Raw genomic sequence first — 16,265 nt, 5'->3', positions numbered from 1 at the left:
AGCACAGCACTGTGTAACGGCGCAGTCCTGTGAGGCGGTGGCATTTACCACCTAGCCATGTTTCAGTCCACTAAAGGCTGAGTTGCTACTTCCCTTCCTCGTTTGCTTTTTAATTGACCCAATTCCTGTGAGAACCGAAGAGTTGTGTCCCTCAGCGCTCAACCCCTTTCCAGAACTGATGCCTTTCTGAAGATAAAGTTTTACTAAACTCTTTATGTTTCACATACTCCATCTGTGCTGGTTTAGACACAGTTAATTTACTGCTGCTCCCCATACTCCCAGTCAACGAAGCGTACCCGGTTCCCGGGAATTCTGCGGTCTGGAATGGGCGGGGCTGCGGGCGGTGACGCGGCGCTCGCTCGCTGCGCCTCTCGGCGCGGGGAGTTATGGGTGACGTAGTCTCTGCCCCGCCGCGGGCCCTGAAGGCACACGCTCCCAGGCGGCGCCGCGGCCCTCGCAAGGCTCTGTGGGTGCTGTAGGAACGGCGCGCGAGCCAATGGATGGAGCCGCTTCGGAAGGAAGCGCTCGCGCAGCGGCTCTGGCTGGCACACGTGAGGCGCTATTTGCGAACGGGAGGGCGTGGCGGGCGAGCCAGGCCTCCGCCGAGCCAATCGGAGCGGGCCATGTAGCGCCAGCCGTTCCCCGGGGTTGCGTGTGCTGCTGCCAGCGGCCCGTAGTCGGCCGTCAGCGCGGCAGTCGATTGGTGGCGGCGGCGCGGCGGGCGGGGCGAGGGAGCCGGAGTCGGGGGCGCTCGGCGCGGCCCCTCAGAGCCCAGCGGGATGGGGCGGTGGGCGCTCTGGCTGGCCTTGATGCTGTGCCTGGCCGCGTTCTGGGCCGGAGTGCTGCCCGCGGTCGGAGCGCTTCCCGCGGCCGGTGAGTACGGCGGCCCCGCCTCCCTACGCCCCCCTGGGCCCGAGCGCTGCGGCGGCATCGCCCCCCGGGGCCTGCGGCGGGGGAGGAGGGCGCCGAGGTATCTCTGCGAGTCCTGGCGCCTGTAGCGAGGCACGGAGGCGGTGAGAGCGGGGGAGGCGACCCGGTGCTCTCGCTGGGGCTTTGGGGTGCGTGGGGGCAGCGCCGACCTCGCCGGGGCGCTGAGGCGGCGGAGCGGAGGGGAGGCCGGGAGCGGGGCTCCTGTCAGCTGCTTGAGCTTTGCCTCACCGAGGCTGCTCCGTAGACCTGATAGGGGAGGATACATTGCTCAGTGCGGTGCCTACCTTTAAACAGCTCGTTAGGAGCCCACTTTGGATTGCTTGCACCGCTTAAAAGCGAAGTGAGGCGTTTTTTCTCCCTAGAACGGATTTTCTCCCCGAGGCGCTGATAGTGCTGCTTTCAGCCTTATCAGAATGGCTTTCTCATCACGATATATAGAGAATACTTACGCATCCTGCTTTAGGTCCCCATGCTTTTTTCCTATCCCTATCTTGTTGTTATGCATTTCGGGGTTTGTGTGCTTCTCATATGTTGTCATCTACTTCCTTTCCTGGGGTTTCTACCTCCCACATCCTTCTTTCCACCATGGCCTGGTGGGGGGGATGTGCAATGTATTTATTTATAAAGCGAGAAGCCACTACCTTAACGACAGCCATATGCGATGCTACTGGGGATTTGCTTTTACACTATTTCAGGAAAGTAACTAGACGTTTTCTCTACCGGTAAGTTCAGTAGTTTGGGGGTCATTTTCCTATATGCAGTAGGAAGTTGAAATTTAAAGTAATATTACTTAAATTTAAAGTAATATTACTTGACTTCGGATTATATGAGCTCTGTAGGTCACTTTATAAGCCAGCAGGCCACTTTCCAAGTTACAGAAAAGATACATGCAATTTCTGTTAAACCACAGAGATGTAGCCAAGCTTTTGAATTATGTGCTCTCATTTATAGTGTATATAAAGAAAAAGCTAAGGTGAGATGAGGCTGTGAATGTCAGATGAGTCATCTGTTGTATACGTGGAATTTAGGTGACAAGGGCTGGTCAAGTGTGCAGCAGTGGCTGTACTACCACACAGCTCTTCTGTCTTGACTGTTTGTCCACTATCACAAAATTATTTGTGAGTATGGAGTTCTGGTAGTTTAATTCAGCCTGTATAAACAATATGCTTACAGTTGATTGAACTAATACAATTAGCAAGCTGAAGAAAGCACAGTACATGAATGTAGGTGTAGGAGCTGTTTACAAATTTAAATTGCTACTGTGATGCCAACCTGTTCATTGATATCCACAATTAATTAGGAGAGGGTGTTCTGAGTCCATCTTTGGCAGAAATCTAGGAGAGGAATACCTTTCTTGCTCCAATTTTTGACAAGAATCATTCTGAAAGAAAGTTGTCCTCACTTCATGCTTTGATTTCCCACAGTATGTCTTTCTGTAGGAGAGACTGGTATAAACCTTGGGACTGTGTATTAAATGCTTCCTTGAATGCTTATTTGTTTCTAATGTGTGGTCTGGAAACAGTAGTCTGGGAGGGGTTTTAAGAAGAATGAGTAAAAATGGTTCAAGTTTTACATTTCCTGACTTTAGGAGGAGTTTTTAGTGAGGATATTTTTTTAGTAGTGGGTATTTTAAATATATATTTCTTTAAATCAATTTATTGAAAACTTGAGGTGAATACGAGAAAATTCAGGCCTAAAGAAATGGGCACTGTATTTTTTCTAAACATATGATATTACTGCAGATTATGAAGGAGTTTAAAATTGGGACTGGGGAAAGATATTAAGAAGCATTTCCAAAATCAGCTAAAAAATGCTAAGTGTGTGTGTGTTCTCCAGACAAAACTGGCTGTCTTCTGCTCATCACAGCAGTGATGGCCTTCCCCTGTTGATCAGTCATTGAGAACATTGAAAAAATCCCTTTAATTTTTTTTTTTGTGATTGCCAGTATTGTTTCCTCTTGTTCACAAGACTAAGAGGTAGAAATGTTCTCATTCTGCTTGAAGAGAGTAAGTGATGCTTCCTCTGACTATCCTGCATGTTCCATGGCTAACTTCAGCAATAAGCAGATGTTTTCATACTGAGCACAGTCATTTACCTGTAGGGAACCTCAGAACGTATTCTTCTGTAAGACAGAGCTCAGTGGTTTTCCCTGACCTTTCTGGTTTTACTTAACTGACTGAAAAACATTCCCTAAACTATTTACCTTGTTGCTTGATTGGGAATCTCAGTTCCTGCCGAGGAGCTGCTGGAGAGTAAGTTCTGTAACTAGGTAGCCAGCAGTTGCAAGGACACTGGAAAAAAGTTTTTTATTCAGGATGAGGCTTGACCTATATCTCAATCTTCTAGTTGCACTAAAATGAATATGCTGCACAGATTGTAGCTGGGAACAATTTACTTGCTGCCAAGGATACTTTGGAACTATTCTTGCTGAGTAGGTGCCACTTAAGGATTTTACTTAACTCACTGCATGTTTTAAAACTTTGTGTAATGGGAATAGTATCTATGCTATCGAGTCTGTTTCTATGCTGAATATAACAGTCAAAAATTGATGAAAATCAATCTGAGGTATTTTTTTTATTAATATTTCCTTTTTTCCTGCAAAAACTGGATAAACAGAGTTTGCATTCCTTTTCAATGTCTATCTAGTTAATTGCACAAAAGCAACATTGAAAGAAATTGCCAAAAATACCACAGAAAATCTCTCAAGGATGCTCTAAAGCAGTCACTGCCAAACCATTTCTGTTCATGCACCTCTCTCCATAGAAAGATTTTTGAGCATGCATTTTACATGTATTTTTTGTAAGTTAAACATTGATGTATTCTGGTCCTAACATAATATGTACATCATAAAACATGCACAAAAACACAAATGAAAAAATAATGAAACAAAGGTGGAATGACCACAGTATTAAGAAAAGTTTTATGTATTGACAGTATGAAAGGTATTTTCTTCCTGCAGCCCCTGCACGTTGTCTGACATACTCCCTGAGGTGTGCACGCTCCACGTGGGAGATCCCTGCTCTCAGCAGAATCCCACTAGTTGCTTTGTTGTTACAGTGTTTGAGGCTTGAAGAGCTTGGCAAAAACTAGAAGGAAACTGACTACAGTAATCAGTTAGGGATTCATCAGCGCTGTGGGAGACTGTTTTGCTTTCTGAATTTTTGGCTACTTCCTGGCTGTGAGTGATCATTTTAACATTGAAACTAGTGGTATTTTTTCTCTGGTAGTAGCAGCCCTTTAGCTTTATGGGATGTCAGTTGATCTTCTAATACAGCAAAACTTTGGAACTGTTGAACTCACTCAAGCTAATGATGTTATTGCTGAATCACACTGCATAGCTCTTTTGGTTTCTACCCTTCTCTCCTTAGTGCTCTCTTGAAAACAGTAATTCTCACAAAATGGTGGGATCTTTTTCTCTAACGTAGGCTGCCAGAGTACTTTTGCTATATTTACGTAGCATGCTTGAACATTGGCCTTTCTGTTTGAGGAAAAATGAGTACTTTTTAAAGCTGATTTTAATTATCCATGAAGTGGCGGATGGTTGAAATAAGATTTTAGCTCTGTGAAGTGCTTTAGAGTCCTAGCTGGGCATGGGAGCACCCAGCAATGTCTACGTCTCAGCACTGTTTGTAAGTGAAGTATTCTGTACAATGTTGTCAGCTGCCCACTTAAGCCACAAGTATTTTTGCCTACCTTTTCCTTTTAATATATCATTGCATCTCCCTAACTTGTTTAACAGATGTTGAGATTAATTTCCACTTGGCCCTCTTAGAAGAGGTTTATAGAATTAGACAGCCTTGGTAACAGATCCAAATCAAAAAAAAAAAAAAAAGTAAGTTACTTTTTTTTATTGAAGTGTGGAAAAACAAGCTAAACTATCAGCTTTAATCTCTGAAGCAGGTGCACAAACATAACATCTGTGACTTTGTTCAATAGCTCAGCCTTGACTAATAAACTGTTCTTAGGCCCAACTGTGACCTTCCACAGACTTTTCATTAACACTTTCAGAACAGTTTTTTTAACTGTTTCAGAGGTATAAGTAGTGGGTGCATATTGGTCAGCAGTTCCATGAAACAACAAGGCTGTAAGTGATCCCTCTTCTAGTCACACTGTTCATTACCACTGCAACCTCATCTGCCTACCTTAGAAAGTAGTCTCAGAGCTAAGAGAAGTTAAATTAATATTTTGGTTTTGCTTTAGTGCATTTTGGGACCACTGTTTGAAAACAATTGTTCGAGTACAACTTCTCAGTAACAAAGCTGGTTCCTTCACAGAGAATTTAAACGATGCAATAGAAATGAAAGAGGTTTATTTACTTTCAAGGAGGAAGAGCAAGTACTTTGTGAGCTCTACCTTATGTTGCTCAGGTGTCTCTTGCCTTTCAATTTAGTAAACCTTTTGCTTTGCATATGAAGTTACAGTAAAACTGTCCTTTCATATGTGTGCACAGATAGTATAACCTATTTATATTTGGTCTTGTGTGGTCTTTTGATATAAAGTCAACTTACCACAGATTGAAATCAGTTAGGGAAGCCTTTACCAAAATATTAGAAAGCTCTAGAGCTGTCAGGCATATAGGCTGGTTTTGTGCAGACAAAAACAGTCACCTTGGCTGGTGTAGCTGTTCAAAAAAAATAAACATAATGTTTCCTACTGTAATAGAAGGTACTTTATAAGTGCTCTGTATATATTACAAGGAGCATACAAGCTACTGGGTAGGTTACCCTGTCTTAGTTTTCCTGCTCTCCAGAAGCATGTCTGGATGTCCTGACAAGTTCTGAAGTTTAAAGGTGGTGTGTGGTCTTAGGTCAAAATTATTTAGGATAATCGAATGTAATATGTGGGAAATGTGGTAAATTCCAACTTCTTTTGTAGTTTGAAAATAGAAACACCAGCAAGTAACCTAAATGTATGTGTACTTTTACTGAATTTAAAGACCAATTGTCATGTCATGATCTGGAGTGTCGAAGTTCAGTGGTAGAAGTTCTTATGACTTACTACAATCACCCTTATCTGTTAGATTCCTCAAGCTGCTAAGCCCTGAGGTCTCTGCCAAAAATGCAGCTAGCCTTGTTTATTCCTTATGCCTCATAATGGTTTTTTTCCAAATTGGTGTTTGTTCTTATGTTGTCTTGGTTGCTCCTTGCAGGGTCTGTTTCATCTGGAGTGCTCTTTGCTGTCTCCACAAGTTTTTCTGAAGTTCTCTACACATTTTCGTGTTTGGACCTGTAGAGTACAGCTGTTTACCCACATCAACTGTTCTAGATCCTTTTTAATTCCATGTCTGTTGGCAGTCAAACTCTTTGAGCTTTACATCCTCTTCACCGTCCTCAACAGGCTGTTATTTATATGTCTCAGTTACACTCTCAATCATCTTATCACCATAGTTTTGCAGCTTCACTTTTAAGTCTCAGCATTTTTTCTTAATTTCTATTATGCTGTTACAGCTTAAGGTTGAATTCTCCATCATCTTTGTACTTGTTCCAATCAAAAGTTACACTTCAAGTAACAATATGGCATCTAGATTCCAGAAAGTGATTTCCAAGATAAAGCCTTTCATTGCAAGGGTTATGGTAGTAGGCTTCAAAACATGAACTGATGAAGTGTCATGTTTGGAATTTGTCATTCAGAGATGGTTTATCTCTGCTAAGTCACATTACTTGCATGAGAATGAAAATTATGCAAGTTTTGTTTGCTGCTAAATGCTTACAGGAGTCAGCAGAGTTCTATAAAACTGTTGAAGTGTTTGTGCAGATAGTTTTTCATAGCTAACTGTAACATATGAAATGTATCTCGTGGACGGGGCATTAACTTCTATGAGTTTAGACACTTTTTCTAGTCACAGTGCAGGCCTCCAGACTGTCATTGCTTTGCCACTGGTACAGGGCATTATGCACCTCAGAGCCTCAGAAAGGGGGATTTCTAAATGTGGGAGGAGTTAGTGGCAGCTTTGCTAAGTGGTCTGTTTATGTTTTGAGCTTTTATTTCAATGTAAGTGAGTTGTGTACCAGAGAGAGGGAGGCCTGTAGCATTTTCTTTCAAATGTAGGGGGGTTTGCTGAAATGAGGTGGTAGCAGATACTGATAACTGTCAACAGTCACATCTCAGTGATGCTAATTTTAGAGGCTTCCCATCAAAATGATAGCACAGACCAAGTTGTTTGAAGCACAGTGAGTAGCCCATTTTAGTTAAAGGAACAAAACAGTTGTTGCAGAAACAATTCTGAAAAACAATGGTAAAGCTGTCATAAATAAGCTTTTCTGATTATCCTTGCCTTTTCACTTGTGTTCTTTTAGATGTCTGCCTGTTAGCCTTTCTTTTTTACAATTTCTTCTCTTTCCTGTCTTTCTAATCAAATATCATATAGCTTTTAGACAAAAAAGATGACAGTTAAACAAGACTTGCATCTCTTGAAGAGTATCTTAAAGACAAAATTCCTCACAGTTTTGAAGAGAAACCGCTGTTTAAAGGTTTGAATATGCTGGTCAGGTGGAATGAATTGGCATTCTATAAAGGACAATGTTTAATTACAAGCATGGGGGTATTAATATAACTTTCTGGTCACAACTGAAGCTGTTCATACTAAAGCTGATTAGGTGACTAAAAACCTTATGTTCCATAGACCTTTTTCACTTGATGCACACGTTTTTAAGTAGTTTAATTGGACTGGAACCATTCAGACTGTGATTTGGGTTTAGAAAAACCACACTTTTTTTCACTATGGAACGCACAGTTGTGTTGGCATAATTTAAGAGGATCACCTGTGAAACATCTGATTTCTCCTCATCACACTAATAAGGTTTTTCTGAAGTGCATTAGTTGACTTAGTACACTAGAATATTTCAGTACCACAGTACAATATTGTGACTAAAAGTTTTATTTTTGAGATAGTTACTCATGGAAAAGCATTTTACTGACTTAAAATGTATCTTCTAGATGAAGAAGGAAATCAAGATGAATCACTGGAGTCAAAGGTGAGCAGATAAGTTTCTAGTCATTCTCTTTTACCTGTGGAGTGAGAGCAAAGGTCTGAAATTCAGAACAATAATTTGATTTTAGGTTTTAAGCTTTTCTGTAGCTCTTGCTGTCTCATTAATTTCTTCTGTGCATCAGAGAAATTAATACGGTGTTACAAGTTTGAAACATTTTTTTTCAAAGACCTGAAAGGGATAGAGGCAATGAGAGCTGATAGAGGTGGCTTAGCTTACTTTTGATTCTGTTTAAGTTAATTAACCGTATCTGTTAAGAAGTTTATAAATGAGTGTTTAGCCAGCTGCTGCTTCTCAATTTCTAATCTTCTAAATTATGTGGCTGCTTTCCTTCAGACTTTGTCTGCGGAGGACCAGGTAAAGGATCATTCTGCTGGAACTCGGGTGGTAGCAGGTCAGATCTTCCTTGAATCTGGGAAATCAGACTCTCAATCAGAGAATGAAGAGAACTTTCACAGTCGAGAAGAGGAAAAAGAGAATTTACTGGAAGAGTTAAACTCTCTAGAAATGTCAAATCTGTTAAATAAGGATTTGGAAGAAGCAGAAATACAGAGTCCAGGTAACTGCTCACAGGCTTTTGAGCAAGTGACAACAAGGATGTATCTGAGTAACTCCAGCATGTTGGGAACACAAACAGTAATTTTGAACATATGGAATAACTAGTGTCTTAACCTTTCTGTAATGGAATGGTAATTCCTCCCTTTTTCTTTAGAAAGTAGCATCAAAATGTATTGGAATTGAAATCTTGAGTAGTTCTTTTCAGATGCATTTGAAAGAATTTTCCATTTTTCTTATTGTTTCCATCTTGCTGGAAGGCTTTAACTATCAAATAAAGAAAGCCCTGATTTCTTCAAATAGAAGTCAAGTACAGATCCTGTGCTCTGTGTATGTACACCGGCAATACAAAGAGAAATTTACATCAGTCTTTTTCAATCCCCTGACTGTTTGCCTGGTGAGTCAGTTGACAGAAAAGGAATAAATAGTAACCTAAAGACAAGCTTCCTAGAACAGCACTGAGAGTCTCAGCAGCATCTAAATTGCATGTAAACTTCATGAAGTTTTTAAATATAGGTAAAACCTTATGTCATGGGCCTTAATTCCCAGGAAATTCTAATGTGGCATTTTTACCACATAATTTCATGATTTTTTGATTTGCAGTTAGTAGTAGATAACTAGATGGCACAGTTGAGTACCTTAACCTACGCAGCAGACTTTTCACTTGTCCATGAAAACGAAATCTTCAATATTACTGAAAATACAGTTACGTGGCACTAATGGTATTTGTCTTCTCAACTCAGATTGAAATGTCAAAAGAAAGCAGGAGTTACTAAATGAGCTCTGTAATGTACTGACTGTTTTCTAATAAGCTGTTTCCTTATTAGAGCAGAACTAGTATCAGTTTGTGAAAACTCAGTAATAGACTTAACAATTGCTTTTGATGCTGTGTTGTACAGGAAAAAGGTATATAAAATCCACTAAATATCTTTCTGCCACAAAACAGTGAGCTAAGCACCATATTTAGTCAGTGCAGTCTATTTCAAAAGTAAATTTTAAGATACTTTTAATCTCATACAAAAATATATCCAGATGACTGGCTTCTTGGCAGCTAAGATTTTTAACTATACCTATCAACGTACTGCAAGTGACTTTCAAAAACCATAAATTTAAGTCTTGCACAGTTCTTGGAACATCTTATGAATTAAATAAGCAATGTGAATGGAGGGATTTTTCATTAAAAAAAGCAATTCTGAAAGGAAAGTACTTGTTTTCTGTCAGGAGAAAACAGCGCTAAAAGACAGCTTTACTGACAAACTCTTCAGGTGAGCATCTGTCTGAGGTACAGATGTTACACCCCCAGATAAGCTACTGGTGACAGAGCTGCATGAAGGGACATTAAAGCTTTTCTAAAAACAGTTTAGCTACTGTGTATGGTCATGCGATTGTGTGGGAAAAAAGTATATTCTTCATGTTTCCATATATATTTTGTAGGATTTGGATATTAAAAAATCAGTAATTTAGAATTAGTGCTAGTAAAGCTTTTAACTTTTTTAGAAAGTTGTCCTGCTCTCTTCTGATGAGTGAGGAGACTATGTGTAAGGAAAATGGTGGTTTTTTAGTTATTGCTATTTTGTGTTCTAGGGTTTTATTAAAGTTCCATACTAACAATTTTTGCTGAAAACTGCTCACAAGTTTATACAGAGCTGGTAATTCCTGTTGCATTTATTTTCCTATTTGGAAGAATCTTACAGTAATATTGCCAATACTTATAAGTAATTTATATTTGGGCTTCCTGCGGCATAAAGTATGAAACAAGACATAAGTAAATTAGGACAAAATATAATGAAATACCACTTATTTTATTCAGAGATAGTAAAGAAGTAAATTGCTTCTGGAGCACTTGGTTTGACAAAAGCTAATTTATCCTCTGGGTAAATTGTTTGCCTCACTTTGTATTTATCATTCTCTTACATAAATAACTGTGGTAAGCATTTTAACCTGTGATTGTCTTGCTGTGTTGCTCTTGGGGTTAGTCTTTGTTACTATCTGGGAGCAGAAACAGCATTATGGTTGAATTTAGAATTTAAAAAAATGCAAAGGGGAGCATTGGGGCAGAGTTTCATAACTTTAGTATGCAGCTAAATCTCATGCAGAGCACTGCATAAAACTGCTTTCCACACTGGAGACAAGGTACAGAACAATACAAGTAAAACCTTGAGTTCTTGAGTAGTGTTAAAATCCCAGACCTGGAGCTTGTTCAAATTACAGTCATAAGAGGTCCCATAAGTTGTAGTTACATGAACCCTTAGCAGGAGTTTGTATACTACTCTGTAGTTAACAGATGTCTGAAACTATTCCAGGCTAGTTGCATCTTAACACATTATTTTTGAATGAAGTTACTGAAAATAACAGTTTTCCTCTTGTGATACAATTAACTTGGAGTGATGTGGTGAAACCTCTGCCAAGGCATCCAGTTATGGAGAGAAATTTGAACAGGTCCAGCTATACCTGAAGACTTTTTTTTTTTGCTTCAGAAAATCAGCACGAAATATTTAAACTAGTATAGTCTTTAGGCCTTTCAATTATAGACCCTCAAAAAAAGAACTAGTTTTCCCTATAATTACAAAAATTACAAAGTTAACTTGAAAAAACTGTATAATTGACATTGTCAATTGCATGATTTTACAAATGTTTTCAAATGAAGATGAACCCAACTGTTGGATTTAGCTTAGTGAAAGAGGAAAACTTTCGTAAATGTCTAATTGAAATAATCCCATCTTCAAAACCCAGAGAATTCTTAGTCTTCATAGAAGATTGATTTGATTTTAAAATATTGTGATATTGTACTCAGTAACCTTTGAAGTTCTAGTGCAGGAGAAATGATAAATTGTGCTGTTCAAAGCTATTTTGAATGCAACTAAATATACTGGCAAAATGAAATAATGCTTTTAATCTAAGTATTTCCAAGAGTAGAAAATTACCAGATTCATAGTGATGAGAATCTTTTCATCTACATCGTAGTGATTTCCCTTATGTATTTTCATATAGTTGTATGTTCAAGTGTACTCCCTGCTGACATTCCAGTACTTTCAGAAGAGCATTTCGTGATGTGTGGTGTTCTGTCATGATTGTGTCCAACCCTGGTGCTAAAATGAATGTGCTCTGTAATGCACTTCAAGGGTGCATTACAAGGTCTTTTGCAGAGAAGATAAAGTGCAAGGAAAGACTGTTTATTTTGGTAGGCCCTAATGTAACTGAGATTTGCCTTCTCCAATCAAAACAATAATTTCTTTGCTTAGAACTAAGAACATAAGAAACTACATACCTTCTGCTTCATTTCATAATTAAAACTAAGAACTATATTTTTCATGTGCTATTTAGAAAAACTGCTTTTTCAAGCTTTTGTAAATTAGAAATTTTACTGAAACTTGATTAATTGTAGCTCATAGAAATTAAAACCAACATAGGAGCACTTTTCTGTATGTTGTAATACATGATTTCAATTTGGGCATAAAGGAGAGTAGTCTAATTGCTGGATGTGTACTTTCAGTTTTGACAGCTATTGGAGGCACTGCAGATGGTGAACCTTGCCACTTTCCGTTTTTGTTTATGGAGAAGGAATATGCAGAGTGCACTGCCGATGGGAGGGAAGATGGCAGGCTTTGGTGTGCAACAACCTATGATTACAAGAAAGATCAAAAGTGGGGCTTCTGTGAATGTAAGCAACCCTTTGTCTTGTTCTTGTTCAAGGAATACTTTTTTAAGGTAGTGTTTTCGGTCCTCTTAACACTCCTTATTTCAGGTTGTAGAAGTCCCTGGCCACTTTATACCATGATAAACAAGTAGTTGTGAAGGCAAAGTTTTCATGATGGAAGAAGTTTTAATGCAAATGCCACTTCCCAAAGCTGATTAGGAAATCTTGCAGTGAAAGCATCTGTAAAACTCTGTTCCTGAGGCTGTAGGAGGGTAGGGGTTTGACAGTTGCCCATTATACTTAATCATTTGTTGTACAAAAGCAACCCTTCTCTAGGAAATGTCCTTCTGAAGGAGGAACCTGCACAGCTTGCTTTTGAGCAATGAATGAAATGAATTTTATCAGCAAACTTGTACATGAGAGACATCCCACAAGAGGAAATTATCTATGAATATATCCAACACATCCATTAGACAGCTTTTTGTAATCACTTTGTTTATTGATCTTCAAAAACATGTTTCTGGCTGTATTTACCCTTTAGAACCAATAAGAATTTTGAGAGGATAGTCTTGAGTGGTATAATTGGAGCTCTTAATGTATATTTTTTTTTTTAGCTGAAGAGCAGTCTAATAAGAGAAGGCAGATGCAAGAAGCTGAGGATGTTTATCAGATTGGAATGAAAATTCTTAATGAAAGCAGTAAAAAGGCTCAGAAGAAAGTGTAAGTATACCTCATCCACCCCCACAGGAGAAGGATGATATGGCTGGTCAGTCTCCTTTAACTCAAAAACAACTTGAATGAGCTGCCCTGAGATTTCAAGCTTTATTGGATTCAACATCAAACTATACAGTGATAGAAAATCAATAGTAAATTCAGGGTATTTAGAAAAATTTATGCCTGCATTCCTTTGAATGCAGTAAAAATTGTGTATGATTAATTTCTGAAGAGTGGGTGTCATCAAAACATTGACTTAATACAAGATGATGCTGCAGTTCTCTAGTCCCAGTTTTACATGGCAACTGCCCAGGAGAAAAACTGAGAGCATGATATGAGGTAATTGTCCTTTTTCAGATGTTTCTTACAGTCTGGTTCTCATTCCGCTTCAAAAACGATGTGGGGAAAATTGGCAATTCTTGTCCTGCTCTGTTTTATCTCCTGCTTTCTGATGGTTTTGGTCACCATAAAAATAGTATTAAACTTAAGCTCAACAAATCATTAAAATTCTGATAATGAATGTTGTTAGAAGGAAGAGGGTAATGCTTGTAGACAAAAACAGATAACAAGAAATTAGTGTACTATTCATTCTTGTCTCTACTTTCTCTTCTGTATGGATCCAATTACGAATTAAGTAGCTGTGGCTTTACCAGTATGATTTAGAATGGCTAGGTTAATTTAGATCTTATTCATGTTGATAACTTCTTAGTAAGTAGTGACTTCTGCCAACTAATATGTGAGGACTTATTACTATTTTAAATTTGTTTGTGGAAATAAAGGAGTGCATTTCTACTTTGTGTCAGAGAAAGTGAGGCACATCTAAAGTTGTCTGCACCTTGGCAAAGACAAAGGGAGACAATATCTGTTGGATTCTGAGTAGTATTTTTTAGTATAAAATAGTGTAAGAGTTGTAAAACAATATTAGGTGTTAGTTCTCTTGTACACCTTACACTTTCTTAGAAGATGAAGTTCTGTGAGGAATCATGTATGCCTTTGTCCTAAAGAACAAGGACGAGGCTGAGAGTAGAAAAGAGGAGAGGTAAATAAAAGTCTTGGAGTGCTGTCAGAGGTCTCTGAGAACAAGCCGAAGCAGGCGTGTTTAAGGTTAAGGGGTTTTTAATTGCTGTGAAACCAGCTGTTGTGAAATTACTTTGAAGGGCTACCTTAAGTTCTGAGACTGAAACAGAAAGAGGAGCTTCCAGAGATCCTCCTCATTGTTAGCATGACTTCATCACAAAATTGATCATGTATGCAGTTGTCTTGGGCCCAAAGCTTGGTGTTTTCACTGGAGTGGTTTTGCACTCAAATCAGAGACTCCATAGTCTTTTTCAGGCTGCTTCTTTCTAATGTGATCTACGAGACTGTTACGGGAGTGGTTCTACTGGATACCTGGCACAGAACTTAAAATTGTTGCTAGAATTTAAAATGTAGCATTTGACCTTAAATTTCTTGTATATGTTAGAGGGGAGGAAATGCATACTGCTTTGCTTATGGAATAGAGTGAACATTAAAATTCAGCTTGTCCGTTAACTAAATCGTGAGTTGTTGCTTATGTTGATGATTTGAGGCTGGAAGAAATGACTGTAGGTAGATGCGCTTTTAGAAAATAAAGGCTAAAACAGAGAAACAAAACACCTCTCCAGAATCTTCAGGTTTATGAATGGAATCTGCTTCTTTGCTTCAAGTTGACAAAGAAACTGTTTTCTCTTAAGAGCATATCAGTATCTTCTGAAAGCAGCTGACATGAATCATACCAAGGCCATGGAGAAAGTGTCTTATGCTTTGTTGTTTGGGGATTACTTGAAGCAGAACATCCAGTCATCAAAAGAACTATTTGAAAAACTAACAGAAGAAGGTTCTCCTAAAGGACAAATGGTATGTGTATCCTTAGATTCTACAGGTGTTTCTGTAGGTTTACAAATTGTTTATAGATTGTACTTATTCTAAGGTGCTTTTTTAGATGGCTCCTGCACCCTCACAGTAAACACAAACATATCTTCTCTTTGAGTTTTGAAAAAATGTTTAACTACTGGTAATATGGGATGGTGGTGGTCTTTTAATTTAATTTCTTTCCTGTTACATGACTGACTACATTAGATGTATAAGTCAAAAAACAGGTAGATACAGGTGACTGCAGCCGACAAACCTTGTGAAACTGTGTACTTTTTATGTGGTTTTTGTGCAATGTTGTGCCTTTTCATTTGCGATTTAATCTGAGATGGGCAGATATACACACCAATTTATAATCTAGGAAATAACTCCTAGGAATCTTGACAGCTATTTACTGGATTAGTAAATAGATTATTAGTAAATTAGATTATTACTGGATTGCTTTGTCCCTGTGCCTTTGAACATAGAATGGTTCATACTTACTGTTACAATATGTTATAAAATATGGGTGGGTTTGATTTTAATGTCTCAGTATCTGCATATACTTATTGTTTAGTTCTCTCTTGTTTTGGAAGTGTCAGCTTCTTAATGAACTATTAATTTTCTCTTATCTCTTTGGCTACCAGCTGTTCCCTGTTTAATGGTAGAATACGGATTTACCATAGAAAGCAGGAACATGTTTTCTATAGAGACTTTATCTCTCAATGATGACCTTGACTTTTATTGGTCTAGAGTTTCAATACTGTCTGCATGACATAATTTTTGTGTATACTTTCAGATTGCCTAGAATAGTGCTAGAGCACTGTGAAATATAGACATCTTTATATATATACCGTTTTCTGTGCTACTAGTTTCTATTCTGAGCCACCAGCTGTAACAGGTGTGATAGGTAGAGCAATAACTATGTAAATCTTGAGAGCAAAAATAACTTCTGGAAGAACCTCAGCCAAACAGCTCAGTGCATTCTGACTGTTTATAGTCACAGTTGCAACTATCCTGTGGCAGAACAGATGCAAAACTGTAAATTCACAGGATCTGTGAATCAAACAGTACAAGCCCTCTAGACAAGGCTGTGGTTCATGTATGTTTACACTGGTGTATGAGGCAAACTGGTACATAAATAACCTGACAGATACTGCTTGTCTTCAATAAAGATAATAAACTTTAAACTGGGATACTTTCACTCTTTAGGACCTTTGGATCTATACTTGACATTCAGGGAATTAGTAGTTTGTTCCTTGCGTTCAATTTCCTCATCTGAATTCTGGTGAAACAGTAATTTATGTTAGCATCCTAAACAACTGAGTAATTTAGAAACTTCATACTTTGAAAGGGGCAGGGAAGAACATAGATAGAGGCACTACCAAACTGAAGGTAGAGCTTGGCATACTCTTTGCATCTTTGAGTCTTTATGCCTATGTATTCCAGGAAAACTGATCCTTGATTTTTCAAAGGGTATGCTGACAAACTTTATTTTATTTCTAGGCTCTTGGATTTCTGTATGCGTCTGGCCTAGGAGTCAATTCTAGTCAAGCTAAGGTAATTTAGAA

At 38.8% G+C, this 16,265-nt stretch overlaps 1 protein-coding gene across 2 annotated transcripts in view; it reads left to right on the top strand.

Annotated features, from left to right (window-relative positions):
- The first annotated feature begins 696 nt into the window (after positions 1–696).
- The window catches only part of SEL1L (SEL1L adaptor subunit of ERAD E3 ubiquitin ligase), a 36,538-nt gene continuing 20,969 nt past the window's right edge, over positions 697–16,265 (top strand). For both annotated transcript variants that reach the window (XM_042047014.1, XM_042047013.1), the window contains exons 1-7: positions 697–873; positions 7,867–7,904; positions 8,256–8,478; positions 11,968–12,135; positions 12,726–12,831; positions 14,538–14,700; positions 16,201–16,254. In XM_042047014.1, the coding sequence (XP_041902948.1) occupies positions 780–873; positions 7,867–7,904; positions 8,256–8,478; positions 11,968–12,135; positions 12,726–12,831; positions 14,538–14,700; positions 16,201–16,254 (846 nt within the window). In that variant the 5' untranslated portion in view covers positions 697–779. The remainder of the gene's footprint in view (positions 874–7,866; positions 7,905–8,255; positions 8,479–11,967; positions 12,136–12,725; positions 12,832–14,537; positions 14,701–16,200; positions 16,255–16,265) is intronic.

The sequence above is a fragment of the Corvus kubaryi genome, unplaced genomic scaffold (assembly GCF_017639235.1).
Source record: "Corvus kubaryi isolate FWS band 111438036 unplaced genomic scaffold, C.kubaryi_AGA036_p1.0 66, whole genome shotgun sequence".
Lineage (NCBI taxonomy): Eukaryota > Metazoa > Chordata > Aves > Passeriformes > Corvidae > Corvus > Corvus kubaryi.
The sequence above is the reverse complement of the archived record's forward strand: the minus strand, read 5'-3'. Positions and strand labels throughout refer to the sequence as shown.